Below are 22,023 nucleotides of genomic sequence, written 5' to 3' on the forward strand. Positions count from 1 at the left end.
CTGATCCGATCCGAGCAACATGGATGTATACCAAATAGAGCTGGAGGCACAGGCACAAATCCGCTCCAATCTCCTGTTCGAAACCTGTGTGAAGCATTCGTCTTCGGAGCAGCAGCAGCTCCAAGTTAAGCAGGAGGACCTCATCAAGGATTTCACTCGGGACGCGGAGGAACAGACACGTGAAGAGCGGGCCGAAGAAGAGGACGAAGAAGAGGACGAGGAGGAAGAAGACGAAGACGAAGACAAAGAGGAGGACGAGGAAGCCCTGCTCCCGGTGGTCAATTTCAATGCAAATTCAGACTTTAATTTGCATTTCTTTGACACACCGGAGGACTCGTCCACCCAAGGGGCCTACAGTGAGGCCAATAGCTTGGAATCCGAGCAGGAAGAGGAGGAGCAAACACACCAGCCTCCGCAACAGCAGCAGCAGCATCACCGGGAATTGGAGGATTGCCTAAGTGCCATTGAAGCTGATCCATTGCAGTTGTTGCATTGCGACGAGTTCTATAGAACAGCAGCCCCAGCAGAGAGTGTTGCAGCCAGTCTAGGCCCACAGCAGCAGCAGCAGCAGCACACCCACCAGCAACAGCAACAGCACCAGCAGCACCCTGGACAGCAGCAACATCAGCTCAACTGCACGCTGAGCAATGGTGGAGGTGCTCTGTACACCATCAGCAGTGTGCATCAGTTCGGTCCGGCCAGCAACCACAACACTAGCAGCAGCTCCCCCTCCTCCAGCGGCGCCCACTCTTCGCCGGACAGCGGCTGCTCGTCGGCCTCCTCCTCCGGATCCTCGGGATCCTGCGGATCATCCTCTGCATCCTCCTCCTCGTCAGCGGTCAGCAGCAGCAACAGCAGCAGGCGCAGCAACAACAGTGTCGTCAACCCCGCAACAACATCTTCATCTGTTGCGCATCTGAACAAAGGTACGTGCAACTTGGAACTGACACATCGACTCTTCCGCGTTGTCGTCTCTTCAACTGCGAACCATTGTTGTCGCTCTTGGAAATTATGTTCAATAAATTTGCATTCATTGCATAATAGCAGCAACAGCAATTGAAAGTCGTTGGGTCTTCGGTTTCTTCTCTTTCTTCTTTTGAGGAAACTATTAAAGCGCAATATGAATAATGTGAAAATGAATATAATTCGATGTTAGTGGCCAATCGCTGTTGCTGTTTCAGTTTCTCCTGGAGTACGAGGAAATTGCTTTTCATGTTGCAGGTCCATCAATGTGGTTTGCGTTTTCCGTGGCATTTGCTTTTCCAATAACGAGCAGTGCAATTGAAAGCCGTGGAAAAGATGTTTTCATTTTCATAAATCGCCTTGAATTGGTCTCGGCTCTCATATTGCCTTGGATGATGGCATCTGAATGGGCATTTGACTGGGCTTAGTCGGTCGTCCGGGAGAAGTTGGTGGCTTCAACGAATGGTTACTAGGAACCGAGGCGGAAATGCAAGCAAACCTAGGATTAATAACTATTACAGTCAGCTGCTGCTTACACAGAGAAATATTTTTAAAAAAGACACAAATTTTAAATTTCCTCAAACAATTTTTTGTGTAATTTTGTAAAATGTAAATCCAAATATATTTTATATTTTCAACATTAAAATAGCAATAATTAGCTAATTGATTTACCGCTACTAATAGCCCAATTTTTGTTATTTGAATACCCTCAACAAAAATGAACTCTAATGCATTTAGTCATTTTTTTGTGAATAGTATTACAATAAAATTAAGAATGTTTCAAATTTTGAACAAGTACGAACATTTGCTGGCAAAGATTCATTTGTCGTCCTGAGACGGCAACATTTAATAGCCTTAATTAGTGCGGGTAGTTGCAAGCGCATGTAAATTAAATCAGTTGGGAAAAGGCTGGGGAAACCCCATACAGGGAATTTACCAGGGAAATCTCGACTGCTTTTCGCCAGGCATTCCCATTGATATTTCTCTGCCGGCGCAAATAATGTCTGCAATCGCTCGTTGTCCCCTCCACTCAATCAGTTGTCTTCGACCAGATAAATGCATAAAATGAAAATGGAAATGGGAAAAAATCGAGGAAATATGAAGTCTTTGTCGTCTATCGTCCATGCCTCTGACTTGTCTGACAACGCGGAAATGCCAAGCAGTTTTCCACCAGCCAGCCAACCCACAGCCCGCACCCCTTTTTCTTTGGCTGGATAAACAATGGCGTTTCAAATTGTCAACTTACAAAAGCCACCAAATGATTTGCATTTGAACGCGGCGCGAAAATGAAAAGCAGGCACTTGAGTTTCCTTTGCGTTTTCTTCTCTTTTTTCGTTCCTGCCCGGCCGACGACATTTTCCAGACGCCGTCGCTGTAGTTGTAATTGTTGTTGCACTCCAATGGTAAAAATTCAATTTGCAATTGCACAAGAGCGTAACGCGCCATGCACAGAAAAAAAAATATGCATATTTTAAATATTAAAATTTATGGTATTGCTCATTAAAAGCAAGTACTGTTAGTGACCAACTGTGAACCAACATTTACAAATTTATGATTTGAAATCGTTTGTGAAATAAGGGTTTTTGGAAATGAAGTGTAATAGCAAATGCATAATTTTCGCTGCAAAAATTGTAAAGTACAGTTTCTTGAATCAAGCAGAAGGATATTTCAAGAAATAAAGAAATTTCGGTGTGCCCGAATAGTTTTCATTCTTTTCGCTTTTTCGCTTTTTCGGCGCGTGTATCCACATTACTTTCATTTGTTTCGCATTTCTGAGGTGTGGCAACGCCAATGTGCACAGCAGCAACTGACTGCACCAACAACACCGCGACAACAACAACAGAAGGCTGTTCAAACTCCGCGCTTAGTTCATTTGCCTCTTCCTCTGGCATTAGAAAAGCGAAAAATAGCAGCAAGACATGCAGTCAAATTGAATTCGAAATGAAATGCTAAGAAGCAAACATTGCTGCCTGCTGCCTGACTCCAGTTTTTCTTTGCTGCTTTTCTGTTTTCTTTTCCTCTTTTTCCCTAATTTGCAATGCAAATTTTTTTCGGCGCTCGCACTGTGAAAATTGTACGGCTGCAACTTTTCTCGTGACTGCCGTTTTTACAGGCAATTTATTGTAGGCGGTGGCGTATACGTGATTTTTTGGCATTTCTTATCGCACATCGCCTGGAAGTTGAATGCACTCTGTGGCCATTGGATTTAACTTTAATCGCCACCCGTCTTAAGCTTGATTACGATGGGAGTCTTAAAGCTGCCGGAAAAATCTAATCTAGCCATTGGGTGTCTTAAATCAATTACTGGTGACACTTGTCGATTGATAGTGATTGTGACTGACTCGTGTTGCAAGAGGTGACATTTCGGAAGATGGCGAGTGGGTGATATGGCGGCAGTGACAGCAAACTCATTTGGCAAATTGCACTGCGACATGTTGCACACACGGCGTATGAGCAATGTGCCATTGCATAAGCGACCAGCGGGATAACTTTCCAGCGGAATAAATGTGTAAACCAATGCAATTTTCCCTTGCAGAGCAACAACAACAGTCACTGCCGACGACACAGCTGCAACATCAGCAGCAGCAACACCAGCAGCAGTTGCAACACCCGCAGCAGCAGCAGCAACAGCAGCAGCAATCTTTTGGCGTAGCGGACAGCAGCAGCAGCAGCAACAACGGCAGCGGCAACAACAACGGCGTCTCCTCGAAATCATTTGTGCCCTGCAAAGTCTGTGGCGACAAGGCATCGGGCTACCACTATGGTGTAACCTCCTGCGAGGGTTGCAAGGTGAGTTTGTACAGCTTATGCGGGGTATATGTACATATATCTTATTTATGCTATTTTCCTGCCAGGGATTCTTTCGTCGCAGCATCCAGAAGCAAATCGAATATCGCTGTTTGCGGGACGGCAAGTGTCTGGTCATCAGACTGAACCGCAATCGCTGCCAGTACTGCCGCTTCAAGAAATGCCTTTCCGCTGGCATGAGCCGCGATTGTAAGTACTAAACCTAAGCCACAGGCAAGAAATATGACTATGCCAAATCTCAAAAGCCAACTGTTTGGGACCAAAGTGAAGGGGCTGCACCTTTGCCGCTTTTGTGCCTCTTGATAACTTTATTAGCTGCAAAACCGCTGGCAGATTTCTGCCAAGAGATCGCAGATTGTGTCCGTTGACTGTCAGTGGAAATTGGCAACTGCAAGATACCGTTTTAGAAGAGCAATTCATAGTACTCCAAAAGCAGCTTAAGCCGTGTTATTGTTTTGCTAGCCAACAGATTGAATTCGAAGGAATTCATTATTGTGTGCGTTTATAATTGATTAATTGACTTTTATTAAAATGTTTAAGAAGCAATTAAGTGGTAGTAAAGGCCTAGGTAGTAAAGTATAGGTACCCCAATGCATATCTAACCTTCGAAATCTTATAATGCCAAACCACTTACTGCTCTGCACGGTTCAAACCCTTAGACTTGATACTCTCCCCTTAATAATTGAATCAGCGAGCATCGGTTAACTAGTTAGCTAATGCCCCCTAAAACGTTGTAGAACCAATACTTAAGATAATTCGCCTATTTAAAAACTCAATTCGCGAGCAGAGGCCGTTTATCCAGCCTTAAAACGGGTTTCAAATACGCCCAACCTTTTAGCTAAGCACCCATAAACCACTCCAGAGTCCAGACGGGCGGAAACCACAGCTTAGATGCAGTTGAAGTTGGCTTAGCCACAAATTTCCCCCCTTGCCGGGGCCTGGGAAATACTTCCTGCAAAGCCGACATCCACCCACGGACTAAGAGCGAAATTAGTTTTTATGACTGCTGTCAGCGGCAGCAGCATGGGCAACATGCAGCAACTAAAGCTGCAACAACAACTGCTCCAGGGATCCCTTGGTTTTCAAATGCAATTTATTTGATGTTGCGCAATTAATTGCCCCGAAAAAGATCGGAAACAAGAGAGCAGCACATAAAATCGGGCAAAATGCGAGTTGCCGTTGCTGTTGCTGCTGTCACTGTTGCTGTCGCAGTGCTGTTGCTGTTGGTGTTACTGTTGCTGCACGCGAGCAACATTTATTAGCCGCGTCTATTGGCTGCAACATTTGTTGCAATTTTTTATGGCATTTGTCTTGCCAAGAGTCGAGGCTCGCCGTGTTGAGCAAACATTTCCTTAATTTTCCTCGACGCCCACGGAGAGTAAACCACAAGGAAATACCCCATGAAGCACACGACCAAATCGTACAGCTTGCTTTTGCCACAGTTAATGGGTTTGCACTGGACGGATATTTCTGAAAAACGATTTTAAATGACCTAGTAAGATCTTATTTATGAATTTTAATTATTGAAAGAATTTTTATTCAAGCATGTTTATTTAAAAACATTTTTGACTTAATCTTAATCAGTAGCATATTCCCAGATCCAACACATAGTGAAAAATTATTATGACAATAAGACCTTAAGAGTTGCATCATCACTTATATCCATTTTTAAGCTGCCACATTTGATTTGCCCTAAAAATTTATTTTCCTGCAGAGCATTGCAGCTTCGTTTTAGGGCTTAAAAGATCTTTTTTCATACTTTTAGTAACCCCACATCACTTTAGTGACTCTTCTCTGTGGGCTTTTCCTTGGCGCTTTTTCCTCTGTCCCGATGCATATGGAAAGTTCAATAATTTACTTAAATTGCTCCTAAGGCCAGTTTTGCTTGGGGCATAAATGGGCTGTTGCGGCTGCAACTGTGGTCGGTGGGCGGTGGCAACTTTCGAGGCGCCTTTGGACTTTGCTTGCTTGCTTTAATTAGACTTGCCACAGACTTTGTCGAATCGGATGGGGTTATTACGGCTTATGGGTTGTGGCAATGCTGCAGCTGGCAATTGTTGATTGTCGATTGCCTTTCGCAGTTGCCGTGAGAGGTTTTCCAATTAAGTTGGCTTAGAAGCTGATAAAATCGTTGAAAGCGTAACGTGATCTTTAATATTTGCGTTTCCCTGTGCGAAAGCTGGAGTTTTAGACTTTAATGGGTCAACCCTTTATTACCCCTACACTTCCTTCTGCAAAAAAGCGAAAAAATGCAATTATACTGTCTGTGTGTATATAAGTGGGCGTGGCATGACTTTTATTTAATTTGCAAAGCTTTTGTTGGCAGCAGCACAAAGTACAACGCAAAAAAATGAAAATATCGCGATGCTTACCGAGCTGAAACTGCATTTCGGATGTTGCAGCAACAACAACAGCAGCAGGAGCAGCAGCGTCGTCAACAGCAACACTTTGCATGGTTATACAGGAATTTAGGTCAAACACAAAGCACATAACACTCACACATAGCCCTGCAAAGTTTTCATGCCGGCATGCGGCATTTTGTGGCAATATCAACATCGCTGCCAGAAGCAGTAGCAGCAGCAACCATCCTATGCCGGCAGCCACATCTGCCTTCCTATGCCTTAGTCAATTATTTCCCAAACAATTTGATAAACTTTTAATAACATTTATTCACATTTGGGCCGCGTCGAATAGGGAAAGTGGGAAACATGAATACAAAAATGCTAAATGCACAATAACTTTGACCTGATTACTGCCTGACTTCTCTGCACTACAAGCTTGTTATAAAAAGTTACAAGTTACAAAATAAATTTAAAGTTAGAAAATCTAAGCATATTATGGTCATTTGAGGACTCTCTTTTAAAGTCGATACTTTCCTAAGCAAACTTTCTCTAAAGAAAAGAATAATATTAATTCAGTTTTTGTAAGTACCGCCCTCCTAATGGTCTGTGCTCTAGGAACTCCGCTCTGAACTCCGATTCAAAGTAGGAGGCAGTTTTCAGATTTATGTGAGAAAATTTGCCTTTGAGTAGGCTAATTGAAAACTTTCCGGTGTGTTCTCTTTCTCCGCATTTCTATTCCATGTTGCTCCTAATGCGGCCGTCAGTCAAATTGGCCGCAAATCAAAATGCAATTAAAGCGCCAAGCGGCCCGAAGAACTTTTTGGACAATGTTCTGGTTGTCCGCTGCTGGCTGTCTGGTTGTCTGGCTGTCTACTTGAGAATGGGCACATTGCTGTCACTGCCAGCAGCAGCAGCAACAGCAGCAGCAGCAACATCAACCACCAAGGCGACACAGTAACACAGAATCAAACTGCTCTCGACTCAATTGTAGTCAATTTGAAAGCCAACTATCAAATGTCAGCTACAAAGATCCGAGATTCGTTTGCCACGATTCTTCTAGACGCCCAAAATCGAGTGCAAAACGAAACCGTTGCTGCCAAAAACTTCATGTTGCCGCTGCGCCTGCGCAGTGACACCGGCAACAACAACAAAGGCCGGAGAGCACGGCAGGCTTATAATTGTGGCGTAAACTGGGTCACTTGCCAGCCGAGTTGGCCGGGCCAATCCGAATCCAAATCCAAGAGCCAGACCCCGTTGCTCGCTGTAGCGAATGCTCATTGTTGCTGGTTGTTGCTAGCTGGTTGTGCGGTTGTGGGCTCTACGACTGACAACTTATTGTGGCTGCTCGCTCTGCTTCTGCGCTTCTAAAAATTGTCTTTTATTTGGCCGCCGGTTACATTAAAGTTTGGGTGCATCCACGGTTTTATTTCGCCATTTTTTCGCCCGCGAAATATAAGTACTATTTGGCAATAGGCAGAACGATGGAGAACACAAAGTACACATTCTCAAACATTACACGGTCTTTGATTGCCAGTTTTCCGATTCCCCACGGTTATAAAAGATCAATAGAAAGCAACTGGAAATGTTCAATTGGAGATGTTCAAGAACATTCTTTTATGCATTTCGCCCTTTCAGATCTACACTATTCAATTTTTTTAGATTTCATTTTTTGGGGATTCCCAGAACGTAAAGTATCAGCATCCATACTCGTACACAAACTTTTTTCAACACTTCTATATTTATCTGAAATCCTCACCCCGCGGCTTAAAGTTCACGAATATCTCTCTGGATCTCATTAAGCCTCCTATCGATTTCCTCATCAGGTTCAACACACTTACGGATTTCGATTCCGTTTGCGATTGAACTCCCCGAGCGCCAGCCTTTCCTTTCCGCTTCCTTTGAAATTCCCCCGGCGCCTTTCACTTTCAGTCGTCGTTCGTTGCCGTTGTGGCTTTGGCGCTGGACTGGTGAGCAGCTTCCGCTGCCATTGCCCAACTTCCCAGCCGAAATCCCCTCCGGAAGTACCCCTTCTTGTCCAGAAAACCGGGCAATGCTCGCAGTGTTTATGACTTTTCGCGAAGCGAATCAGCCACAACAGCAAACACAAAATGCAATAAAAGCAAGAACACAAACATGAACGGCGAAAAGTAAATAAAATATGGCCAAAAATTTGTAGCCGCTTAATTATTTAATTACGTATTCAAAGTGTTGTTATTGCGTGCGACTCGTTTATAAACAATTTTTAGCCGGGCTATGGCTGCATAAGCTGAAAAGTTGAGTAAACATTTCAACCAGAAATGAAAAATCGATCGTAAAACAATTCAATACAATAACAAAGCGGATTGCACCAGCACCTGTTGCCGCTTGAATGAGTCAATCTGCGTTGCGATCTGTTTCTTGTGCTACTGCTGCTGCGAGTTGTTGTTTCTGCTGTCGTTGCCCCCAGGCGTTGCAACATATTCTCTCCGACTAATTGCTAATGTTAATTTATGCACTCACCTTTGTTGCGGCTCATTGTTCGTTCTCGTTTGTGTCGCATGTTGCAGCCGTGCTACGCATGCGTGCCCCGCGAGCAATCTGTCCGCCAATTACAACGAAACTCGTTTGTATCCATCCGCCCGGTAGATGTTGCCGTCGATTGCGGCTGTAGTTGTCCCTCTATTTAAAGTTCAATTAACACCTTGTCGCCTTGCTAAATCTACAAAAAGCTAATCAACTTCTCCAATAAGAAAAGCACAAAACGAAGCGTATAATTAAATTAATGCAAGCTATTTAGCGCATTTTGGCATTCAAAGGGGCGATTTAAACAACGATACTCCCAAACTCAAACTATGGTCGTATTATATGTTTCATTTATTGAAGATCAAAGAACGAGTTGCAATAAAAGCGGCCTTCAACTTCTTTTCCAAACATTTTTGATAACAAATTTTGTGACGATATACAAAACAATTATAGAAATTATATTACAAATAACTACATTCGATTAAGTGTGCAGTTTCAGTGCATCACAGAATCGAAGTAGGTATTTGGATATATTATATATTAAGATATTAATTATTGTGGATTTTTTTGTACACTTCTTTCGAAAAATACGGTAAGGAATCATTAACCACATTCCATTTTTTCTTGAGTTTATTGAACTCCGTGACCCTTCAGAACAAAAGTTATTCACAGCTTGCTGTGCAATTGGCACATTTCTGCATCACTTGCAACTTAGGAAATGTACATTTCTTGTGAGTCAGTAACTTTCCAGAGAATTTATGCGTAATCTGTATCTATGGTATTTACCCCAAAATGAAAAGATCACTGGTGAGCAAATTGGCAAACATGGCACGAATTGTCATTGTTCGTGGGATCCCCCAGCGAAAGAAACACTGTCTGTGGCTTTGCAAAGTCATAACCATTATATGAATAATTAGTTGATAGAACTCAATTGCAATTATAGTTGCAATCAAGGAGACACCCACTTGATTCATATCGCAGTGCAATTATGAGACCCCCCTCACACACAATTAACGTCCCAAACCATCGATAAATTGCCAAGAAATGTCGCACACTTAAAGGGGTGGTAATCAGGGGGGAGGGACTTTGGGTGGGTGGGTGACAAAGACAATGACGCCAAAGCCACCGCAGCAGCAGCAACAAAGCCACCCGAACGTTGACTTCTAAATGTCAATCACTGCGGACGCCCCTCGGTGCGTTTTCCCCCTCCCAACCAACGTGCCCGGCATAAAAATGTCTTAGTAAATGTCATAAAAAACGTAAATGCAAACTGAAACAAGAGAGAACGCTGTAGTCGAGTCCTCGACTATCAGATACCCGTTGCTCAACTAGTGGCAGTGCGAACGATATATGTAAACATTTCGATAGAAATTGGCAGAACAAATAAGAAAAACTCGAAAACTACAACTACAATTTTTTCAAAAGTTTCTTACGGGCGAACAGACGGGCGGACACGACCAGATCGACTCGACTAGCGCTTCATAGGGTCGGAAACGCTACCTTCTACCTGATACATAATTTTCAGCGAATGTGGTATACCCTTTTATTCTACAAGTAACGGGTACACAAATAGTAAAAAGAACTGAAAAAATAACAATCACTGGCGATGCAGAAGAAAATAAGTTTATAAAATTAGCCAGCGCACTTTGTGTTGTTGTCTAGTGCGAAAATAAATGATTATGATGCGCCGCCATTCCCCAGAATTCCCCCACAATCCTCCACAAATAGTTGACAACGCATCGTCCGAGGCGGCGGCAAGTGCACCCGCCTTTGGGTTCAACGTCCAGCTGCAATAACAACATCAGCAACAACAGCAGCAACATCAGCAAAAACGGCAGCAGCAGTAGCAGCACCAACAACATCGCATCAGCAGCAGCAACAGCAACACGCATTTTTCTTGGCACTTCCGCGATTCTGGCCATCGACTTCGACAATACGAGCTCGAGCACGAGTACCAGGGCATTATCTGGCTGACTGGGGAGTGGATTTGGGTATCCAAGTTCCCTGATTAAGCAGCTGTTTGGGTTGCTGCCACTTTGGATGATGTGGCTGCTGCTGCAACTTTACGCGTCGTTAATGGCTAACTGCCACCCGGAAGACACCAAAACCTCGCCAATTTAGAGCGACTTTATGGACGGACTGCAGTTGGATATCCAAAGCCATGGAAAGCCTTTTCTACTATGTATAATTACAATGACCAGGGCCGGGAAATCTGGGAGACATCAAAATCTGCGCATCGAAGGGGAGCCTAACTTTATAACATAAGCTTCCCAATTTAAAGTTTAAAATTTTGATAGGATTATACATTATATATATGTATAAATGCCTTTTATTACACACAGTCATAAAAAAAGAGAGAAATATACATTCCAATTCCTCGACTATCAGATACCCATTACTCAGCTAAGAGGAGTACAAAGGAGAAATTTGAATATTTCCTTTTGCGTATGGAATTAAACAATAACATTTAAAACAAAATAAAGGTTTTAACAGTAATAAACACACTTGCATAAACAAGTAGATTTCAAGATCTCGACTTTCGCACAGGCAGACGGACATGGCCAGAAGGTATTGGCTAGTGATCCTGACTGGGAATATACATATATTATATAGGGTCGGGAACGCTTCCTTCTACATACTTATACATACTTTTTACCGAATTTATTATACCCTTTTACCCCACGAGTAACGTGTAACGTTTTTTTACTTTTTTAATATTATACGTTAGGAGTTTGATGGCACTTTTTCTCCTTGTGTATTGTTATGAGTTTGTGCATGCCGCAGAAATGAGGAAGCAACTTCAAATGTGCTGCGGTGGCAGCAGCAACCAATGCATTACGACGGGCTGCCGCTGCCAACGCAGAAATCAGTGAAGCGTTTTGGATTTCGAACAGGCTGGCCAATGCTATGTAGCTCTATAGCTATATAGCTATATAGCCCCCTTTTGATTCACTTAAGCCCCCCTTCGTCGGAGTGGCTGTCTTCAATTAACACGCCGCTGCCATGTTGCAGCAGTGGCATTTGGTGTTGTGTGGCATTTCCCTCCACGATTTTGCAGAATGCGTTGACCTTTTCGCCGGGAAAGGAAAAGGGGCCAAGGAAAAAGGCGGAAGGGTGTGTAGTGGAGTGGAGTGGTGGCGATGTGATGTGTGTGCTCTCGAGTGTGGCCACTGTTGACGATGATGATCATCATGGTGGCGGCCACTTTGACGGCTTGTTGGGAACACCTTCAGCGCCCCACCGACTTAACTGCTTAATCAACCCGAAGAAGATGAGGATGGACTTTGAGGTTGAGGTTGCATGGCAAATTGCTCGAGCTGCTGATCTGCCGCTGATCTCAATGCACAGCCTTATGAAATGAAAACGATGAAGACGATGGAGGAGCGTGATCGATGGTGGCTCCCTGTACCAAGTACTCGAGTTGCCCGACTATGCGCCTCATCTCTGAGTCGCAACTAAATTAAATCAAAACTGGCAGCATGTTAAGACGTGCCTGACATGCCAAAAAGGGCAGGGAACTGCGCGAATGGCCAGCCAGGGGTAAAAAGTGCTTTTCTGGAGGAAGTCGGCCCTTGAGACGCGTGCACTTTTCAGGGGCAGTGTGGTGTACAGATTTGCTGGAGAATCCTATGTACGGGGTGGGGTCATAATACGATTTTAAAACACACTTAACCGCTGCGTGTTGCGTGCTGTAAATTAGCCAGAGCTTATCTAACGGTGCTCGAGTAAGTAGAATACGGTCCACCCTAATGAGGGGAGTGCATTCGCAACCATGCTTAGTACCGACTAATTGGTCGTGTAAATTACCTAAAAAATTACGAAATTTAAGTTATTCTTATAAGAAATTTAAACAAGTTTTAGTTAAGTAAGAATGTTATATCTAATTAAAAATAAACCTAGCCTTATGTGCTTTCTCTTTATAAGAAAATACCACAACCCAGGCTCGTTTAGTCAATCAAAAGCCAAACTTTCATTGCAAATTGACTCGATTTTAAAATATCCAGCGGATGTCATTAGGTTTTTGTGTGGGAAAACTATCAAAAGTGGTTGGAAAGCAGGAAATTGTCAAGCGATGCGTCCTGTTGTCCCCGGGCAATCAGATCCAAGAAAAAGCCAAGCAATTGCAATTCCAACTGCAACAGCAAGAAAGGCAACTAAAACAACAACACTGACATGAAAAGTCACTTCCTTATTGCAAAGCTCACGCATACATGCACATTTAAGCCGTCATCTAAATCAAGGCTTATATAACTTTGGCTGAAGCGGAGAATGCCTTTTCCTTGGCTCGTTTTTCATTTTGATTTTATGTGCCAACGGCTACATTGCCAAACTGCTGACGAAAAACGTGCAAAACAGATGCAAATGCATCTAACACCGGTTAGGCAGCTTTTTCCTCTTTTGCAGTCGCAGCAGCCGCAACAGCAGTTGCATGCAACAAACACCAACACATCAGCAGCAGCATCAGCATCAGCAAATCTTGTTACTCAATTTCAATTGGTGCTCTGCCGGCGTCGCTGCAACTGCAATGTTTCATGCAAAAGCGTTCAGCGAAAGCTCTCTCTCACTCTCTCAAAATGCTCTCTTATGGCCGTCTCTTTCTGATCTGTGTAGCCCTCCCTTTCTGATTTTTATATCCCTCTCTTTCTCATTTTAAGTCGACTGCTCTTTTCGCTTCTTTGTTTTGCTTGCTGTATTCTTTAGCTGCTGCTGTGTTGTTGCTGGCTGCTGGCGAACTGTAAAAGCTTAGCCCCCTTAGCCCCAGCGACGTCAGCAGAGGCAGTGACTGCGACGTGGGCCACTTTTCGCCTTCGTTTCGCTGTCGTTTTCAGTTGTATCTCGTTGCTCGAAGCGCGCGGCACGCGAACGCTCCGAAACTCCCAAGTGACAGCAGCAACATCAAGCAGCAGCGGCAGCAGCAGCAGCAGCAACAACAGTGATTCGCTGGCAAACAAACAAACAAACCAACATATTTTTGTGTATCAATTGTCGGCCTAAAACTTCACATAAAAGTGCGTTCAATGCGAAACAAATATATTTGTATATATCGAGAGCAAAGCCAGCGGTTGCATAAATTGATTTCGGTCCATTTTGTGATTTGAATTTCAAAACCCGAGAGCAGAAGAACTCCTCTTCCTTAGCCCAAAAAAAAAAATATAAAAAAGAAGTAAAATTTAACCAAAAAGCAGAGCAGTGAAATTAAAGCAAAAGAAAAGAAAACCAGCTTAAGTGAAGTTTTCGAAATCGAAAAGCAGAAGGAGAGCCTATTTTTGGATAACCTCCGCGGAAGGAGCTGAATGGTAAATGCTTGTTGTTTTTTCGCTTCATTTCCGGGAAGAAAATCCGGGGTTACAGATGCTGCGTGTGTATTTAGCATGCAGCATACACGCCGTATACGCAATGTCGAATTATCACACTACAATCGCTGACTAATCATCCGCATCGCGGGGTCAGCGCACTTCCTGTCTTTGTGGTGGGCCAATACTTCCGATTTGCCTGCCAATTGGTATTTTCGTTCGGATTAAACATTACAACTGAGCACCATCTAAACTGGTTTGCGATTGCGAAACTGGTTGGGCGCTTTAACTGTGTGAGCCTCTCTGTTTTGATTTGACTCCTTTGGCCCGTGGGGCAATTGATTTGCATTCCTTGGGCTCAAGATTCCCGCCGCTGCTTCTAATCAGAACCGGAAACATAAAGAGTCAGGCGAACGAACAGGTGCATGCATAGAGCCCATTCCTATTAGGCTAATGGCAGCATCTGTACTGCGATTCTTACTCGGGTTTCGCTGGTTCTTCTCGAACCTCGTTGAAAATCGGCCTGTGTGCGAACATGTACATATGAATGTACATTTGCATTGCATTCATTATGTTTGTTAGTACGACCATCTATCTACATATGTATGGCCAGGGGCCTCGCATAAAATAGTTGACAAATTCGCAAACTATACAAACAATGCCCCGAGATACTCCTACACAGATAGGTGGATACACAGATACAGATAGAGATACACGAACCTATACTCATGCACTTGTTTGCCGAGTTCATTAACATTAAGTGTTGTCCTTGTGCGTTTTTAGCTTTTTGTTAAGCGAATCAAATGCACAGGTCAGAGTAATTCGACTAGTGAATACACTATGGTAGCACAGCATAATATTAATATTACCAACATTTATAACAGAGTTTTTACGATTTTTATCACTATAATCAATAACAATATGTATAATTCCATATGCTCCAAAAACAATACATTGATCTTCTGCCAGCTAAGCGAGCATAGTGAATAAGTCTGAGTAAAGGGTAACTAAAAGCATTAGTAAATTAATGTTATGCTACAAAAACTGGGTTAAGTAGGCCCCAAACTTTTTGGCCAGGCTTCACCTTTATTAAGTTCAGCAGCAGTAACAGGAGCAGAAGTAGGATATAGATACATATGTACATGGGCGTGAGCAAATATATACCTACCCGTAGAATAACCCACAGAACGGCGATGATGATCTTCATAATCAACGTTCGCCGGCGTCATCATCGAAAAGTCAGTCGAAGCCAAGCGAAGCGAATGAACGGTATTTGTAGTAAAAAAGCGGCCAATAAACTGAGCGCGTGCGGTTCAAGGTTTGGCCAAAGCCAAAAACGAAACTAAAACGTAAGGCAAAGAAACAAAAGCAACAAAAAATATAAAAAAAATACGAACACACAGACGACAGACAGACCGAATGAATAACAATTAAATCTGAAAAGCATGAAATCATCTGCCGAGCGCGGCTAAACTAGCACAGCCACTAAAATTTGTACCCATGAGATACGCGCACTCGCTCACTCAGATACTTGCCATATGAATCTGCTGAATCTCTATCCCAATCCCAATCCCAATCCCAAGCTCATTGACCAAAAAGTCGTTCTGTTACCGTTAAGCCAAAAACCAAGTCAAGCGCCCATTAACAGTTAAGCTGCGAGCGGTGCTGGGGCCAATTACCCAACTCAGGGTAATTGACTTGGCCAAAAGACAAAAACAGGAAAAAAGAAAAGATTCAAAAAAGTGGGGTTCATAACTCTGGGTGCTGCCTGGAATGAGCTGAAATCATTTGCAGCTCTAATTCCTACGGATTCTGGCTGGGAATCTCTCGAAAAGTTCTTTGCTTCTGCCGTCTAGTTTATTACAAAATTGACCTACATATTTCTTTTTTTTTCTTTTGCCAGCTACATTTGTATCTCGGTATCTGTGTGCCTGTTATATCTTGTTATTTATGCATTATAATTTTATTTCGTCTGCTTTGTGTATGTGTCATTAGCAACCGAAATGGGTGGGTTCGCAATGTCCGTTGACATTAATGAACTTATATGGATTGGTAACCAAATAACGAAATATCCCATTTTGCACAGAGGGAGAGAGAGCGCAGTATTTCGATGGTTTCGCCACTCGAATGGAGAACTTTCAAAACCGTTTTGTGGGCCAGTGGATTGTGTTTGGTTAGCCCTCGTCATAATTGACAGTTTTGTGCCAAGAATATACCGCAAACTGTTTTAGTGTTGATTTGGACTGGCAGCCGCCACAAAATGATTCGCTCGGCTGCATTGGCAGGTCGAGATACAGTAAAAGAGATACACTAACTCATACCCATTCGAGTTGCAGTTGCTGGTTGAGCACAAGAAGTGACCTTTAAATTCTAAGAACGCCCTCGGTCGTAGCTCTCAAATCTCTGGTATTCAGTTTACTCGGGTATACCATTTTTGTATGCCCTAAGATCTCTAGATCCGACCACAAATGTGGCAAGGTGGCAAGCATAACCACAAATGATAATGATGTTGGTGCTGATGAAGAAAAAGTAGCACGCTAGTTCTCCGTTTAATAAATGCATTAAATGCACAGGCACTACAATAATAATTCTAGTGATAGAATAATAATCAAATTATTCCAACTATTGACTAGTTTTATAACCTTTAAAACCATTATCCAAAAATACAGGAAAAATACAGGTTAAAATATGTTGAAAGTTGATCTCGTACATTTAATAGATGACGATAAACCACTATAAAATATGAACATAAATTTTACAAGACACATATAAAAACACTACATACAGCCGTGGACGTATAAATAGCACACATCAGAACAGTAACTTTAGATCGATTATTTCAGAAGTATTTGGCTTTCGATTCCAAAAATTTTGATGTGAATTGATTATTGCTCTCTTCTAGATGACGTACAACCCAAAAATTTACCATTATCATTTTTTTCTTCTGCTTTATGCTTAATTTTCGTTCGCGAGCGATTATTTAGCGTGGTCACAGAAATAGCACACTTTAAAGAACTTACAGCAAATTCCGTGTAAAAAGTGGTTTTTCTAAGTTTTTTTTCGTGATTTAAAAAATTTCGTCAACAAATTAATGTAATTTAATACAAAAGTTAAAAAAATGGGTCGAGGAAAGCAATGTTCAGTTGAAGAAAGGAGGATGATATTCAACCTAACTGAATCTGGCAATACACCTGCTGAAATTGCCGAAATAATGAAATGTTCGAGGAAAATGGTATATAATGCACTAAAGATAGTGAAGGAAAACACAGCATATTTGACCAATCAAAAAAAACGCAAACCAAAGCCACGAAAAACTGATCCGCGTACAGATATGCTCATAGTACGGAAGAGCAAGACGGATCCTTTCAAGTCCTCCCGCGAAATTATGGAGGAAATAAATAAAGAATGTGGCACAAATGTATCGAGGAAATTAGTGGCAAGAAGACTAAATGAAGCTTCCCTCTTTGGACACATCAGCAGAAAAAAACCGCTCCTGTCAAAACGCAACATATCGCAACGATTAAGTTTCGCACGGGCCCACCGGGATAAGGACCTGAGTTTTTGGAAAAACATCCTTTGGAGCGATGAAACAAAAATTAATAAAGTAGGACCCGATGGGAAAACATTTGTTCGTCGTCCAAAAGACCAAGCTCTTAACCCCAGGTACACCATGAAGACTGTTAAGCACGGTGCCGGTTCCATTATGTGCTGGGGTGCATTTTCCTGGCGAGGTGTGGGTCCGCTTTACCGGATCAATGGCGTAATGGATCGCTTTATGTATGTGGACATTCTCAAAAATCAAATGGAACCATTTACGTTTGAGAACATGCCTCTGAAATGGACATTCCAGCACGACAACGACCCAAAGCACACATATCGTGTCGTTAAAAAGTGGTTGAAGGACGAATCCATCCAAGTTCTGGAATGGCCGGCTCAAAGCCCTGACATAAATCCAATAGAAAATCTATGGAACGATGTCAAGGTTATGATATCCAAAAAAAAAATTTCGAATCTTGACGATTTGTGGAAAGGTGTCCACCAAGAAGCCTGGAACTCCATTCCAAAGGATAGATGTCAGGATCTTGTGGAGAGTATGGGTTGAAGATGTAACGCAGTCATCAAAAATCATGGATACTCAATCAAATATTAAATTTGCTTTACATTAATTACTTTTAAACTTATTTTTTATGATTAATTGAAGATATTTTGAAATTGTGCTATTTCTGTGACCACGCATTTTTCGTAGTTTTTTAGTTTTTAAATTACCACATCTTTTTTTTTTAACATTTATTCATTTTGATTAATTAATTTATTAGTTTATAAGCTAAGCTATGAAGAACGAAAGCTGTTTTATTTCCAAGAAATTTTTTTTAATTAAAAAAACTATTCAAAAAGATGAACTTCATTTTGTGCTATTTATACGTCCACGGCTGTACATAAGTGGGTACCAACAACATGTGATTGACAGACAGAGGCTATAGCCATGTAGCCATGTAGCTATATGAGTGGGACCTGCCACAAATGGAGACGGGTCGGCTGCTCCATTCAAAGCGTTAAACAGAACAGAACCGAGAACTGAGTAAAGTCAAGCCCCAGAGAACTAAACCAGACCGTAGTGAACTCAACTGAACTGAGCGGAATGGAATGGAATGGACACGGGCGTCTGCAATAACTGTTTCGACGGACCAGAGTGTGCGTGGCACACTCGCGGGAAAGTTGGGAGGTGCTGGACTGAAGTCGCAGAAGCGTATCTCGCCAGTTAGTTGCGAGCCGCTATTTAATGACGTCTGTTTCTATTACAAAATGTATTAAAATGTTGTACAGGTGGTTTTTGTCGGCTGTCTAGGTGATGAAAAAGGGGTTTTTCGAATGCGGGTGGAGGGGGTTTGCTTGGGTGGTGCTGCAGCAACGACTCCGTGTGTTGATGAGCCTATTAAATGCTGTTGATGGCTCTCAGCGGAGACCGAAACAAAAAATAAGTACAAAAACAGAGGCTGTTTCCGAGACTCCGTCTCACCAACCGATGAGACATGCGATGGATCTGCAGATAAAGATGGAGTTTTTGACTGTGACTGTGTGCCCCGAAAACAGACAAGTTTAAAGTGGGTTAAACGCGTGGATCGGGGTCGCTTGTAAACGTCTAACACGCCTTACATGATTTCAGCTTAGGATTTTGGCTTAAGATGGGCTTATTAAGTTTGCAAATTGTCTTAATTAAGGGTGCTTTTCTGCGTGAATGTACTACTAAAGCGGTCATAAGCAAAATAAATAAAAGGTAATATGGTATCATTTATATGTAGATATAATAGATTAACTTATAGTTCCATACCATCCACTCTTCAAAGTATATATAATTCTCTGGTTAAATCCATTTGAAGCACTTACATGTAAGGTCTGCAATCCACTGCACTTTCAAATCCCTTTTAGAGTTCCTCCTCCACCAGCTCTCCCCTTTTGAAACTCGTAACCCTCGAGCTAATGTGTGCCCATTTTATATTTATGCGTAGCCAGCTCAGCTCATTAGCAAACGCCAGACATTGGATGGGATATGTTAAGGGCGATGAGGATAGGGCGTCTCCTCCATGGTAGGTGCCACAAAAAGCCATCAGCGAGGAGGAGGAGGAGCAAGACACACACAGTCATAGGAAGAGAGAGCTGTGGTACTTGGCAACTCCATCTTCAGCAATTTTCACTTGCACTTCCATGCTCTGGCAATCGCTGGAGTTAATTTTATTTGCAAAATAAAGCGAAACAAACTTTAAATGGAGTCAAATGCCACTGCACACTTTCACACACACGCATGCACACACGTACGCACACACGGACGCACACACGGACGCACTCACACAGATACTCACGAATACCAATGAAAGCCAGACGTCTGCCGAACAAAGATTGCACGCCAAACAACACAGCACAAAAAGTTCAAACGCCAGACAAGGATGCACCAAAGTGCAAAGGCAGCTAGCCAGCCATCCAGCCAGCGAACAAACGAAGCAACGACCGAACTGCAGGGGCGGATCAGGGCATTCACGGAGTGTGGGGCCGAAGCCAGGAAGCAGGAGCGGAGCAGGGGCGGAGCAGGGCCCAAGAAAGGAAGGCTGTTGCCTGGCAATGGCCAGGCGCTCGAGGCAGACGGCGACCAGGCGACGTTGCAAGCAAAGGCATAGAGCACCTGCCAGAAATTTTCTGGAAATGAAGCTAATAATAATAATTAATCGAATCGTTATAGTGTGTAAATCTTTAAATATGGTTTGATTTCTTAGATAAAGGTCATACATACATATAACGCGCTATTTCTAGAGATCCAGAATAACATAGATATATGCTATTTTCTATATTCTATATTTTCAATAGTACAATTTTACTTAAATATAATAAACAATATTATATACAATCTTAAAAATTCGTCACGATTAGTCTGCAAACTTTTCTGAGTGCAAACTTTTCAGTGCTTGAAAAACGGAAAGCAAAAAGGATTGAGCAACCTAGGTGCCCAAGGCAAAAGGAAGGTGGTGTGGGAAATTTGGCCCGGCGGCTTGTGCTAGGAGGAGGGGCAAGAGGGGCCAGGCCAAACAGCGGGAGGCGAAGACGACGCACTGAAGCACACACGCACTGCGCCGGCAAACACAATCACATAATCTCGCAGTCGCAGTCGCACAAACAGAGAAACACAAAGGCACACACACGCGCTGCACGGTTGAAACAAGAACAAGTGCATTGACACTTTACGGGCGGACGGACTGGGCAGCGGGGGAGGGCGGAGTGCGAGTAGGGCAGAGGGGGGAGCGGGGTGAGCGGACAGACGGCGGCAAGGCGACTGCAAAGGGTGAAGCACCGACAGCTCTGCATTTTGATAGCAATCCGCAAGCGGAGCAAAGCCCACAAAGGGATCGACCTCAAGGCGGCAGCAGCAACATCAAGCGAACACAGCTGATCGATCGACACGTAGAGAAAAACTTGGAGTTTGGTAAAAGAGATAAGAGTTAATTACATATATAAAGATCTTCCTATTTTTAAATATTCAAAAGCAAATGGAGGTCGTACAATATTAAATGTATATCAACTTAAAATGTTTAAAAGAAAATATATCACAAAAGACATTGTTCACAGTGCAAAAGAGAGTAACTTGAGCAAAAGATCCAGATAGGGAGTCCCAACAACTCACCGAAAACAACCACAAAAAGCGAAAGAATCGAGACTCACGTTCGTTGCACCGAATCCGAATTGCTAAATGAGCACAGATAGTGGAGAAACGGGAATCGGAGGGGCTTCTGATTATGATATTGCAAAACAAGCTGGCCGGGCAAACTCCAGGCCAGACTCTCAAAATGATGACGCTCGTAATCGCCTGCTGATGACGATGACGTTGCCAAACAGCGCTCGGCAAAAAGTCAAGAATGAAATGCCCCAGCAATAACAACAGCAGCAACAGCAACAGTAACAACAAGAACCACAGCAACGCCAAAGAACGACGTTTATAGTTCAACGCACTGGAGCCCATTCCCGATTCGCGATTCCCGATTTCCCCATAGCCAGTGGCCTGTGGCCGGTGGCCAGTGGCCAGTGCCCCGAAAGGATCGGGGGAGCATAGGGGATTCGGTCGGGCATCGGGATCCGGGAGCGCAGGGGATCGTGGAATCGGGGGACCAGGGGAACCAACTCTACGTCGCGGTCATTGATCGTCTGTCTTCATATGAGTGTGTTTTTGTACGTACGAGTATATGGAGTATCTGTGCGAGAGTGCTCCTCATAATGAAGACAACGACTCTTGTTGACTTTTATTGACAATATGGTGACGGATCTGATGTTGATCTTATTATGCTGAGACAGAAGTAGGGGCCGTCAAGTCGGACAGGAAGCTGATGATATCAATGCCGCTCGGCGGGATCTGATTATGCCGAGATTCGATGGAAATTTGATGGGCCTTACATGGAATTAGCAACTTGAGGGAAAACTTAGGACACTAATCGATAGATATCTTATCTGTCCCATATCTCAGATAATGTTAAGTTGAATTACAATACGTGTATAATACGTCTATTTCATTGCATTCATTTCCATTTCAAAAAGATCTACACATTTTACAAGTATAGAGCTCTTCTCTAAGATAT

The 22,023-nt window shown here is 43.0% G+C and overlaps 1 protein-coding gene across 1 annotated transcript in view; it reads left to right on the plus strand.

Moving 5' to 3' along the window:
* Positions 1 to 19: 19 nt before the first annotated feature.
* The window catches only part of LOC122617147 (ecdysone-induced protein 78C), a 33,738-nt gene continuing 11,734 nt past the window's right edge, over positions 20 to 22,023 (plus strand). The window contains exons 1-3 of the mRNA XM_043792869.1: positions 20 to 926; positions 3,500 to 3,753; positions 3,819 to 3,960. Of these exons, the coding sequence (XP_043648804.1) occupies positions 20 to 926; positions 3,500 to 3,753; positions 3,819 to 3,960 (1,303 nt within the window). The remainder of the gene's footprint in view (positions 927 to 3,499; positions 3,754 to 3,818; positions 3,961 to 22,023) is intronic.

The sequence above is a fragment of the Drosophila teissieri genome, chromosome 3L (genome assembly GCF_016746235.2).
Source record: "Drosophila teissieri strain GT53w chromosome 3L, Prin_Dtei_1.1, whole genome shotgun sequence".
NCBI classification, from domain to species: domain Eukaryota; kingdom Metazoa; phylum Arthropoda; class Insecta; order Diptera; family Drosophilidae; genus Drosophila; species Drosophila teissieri.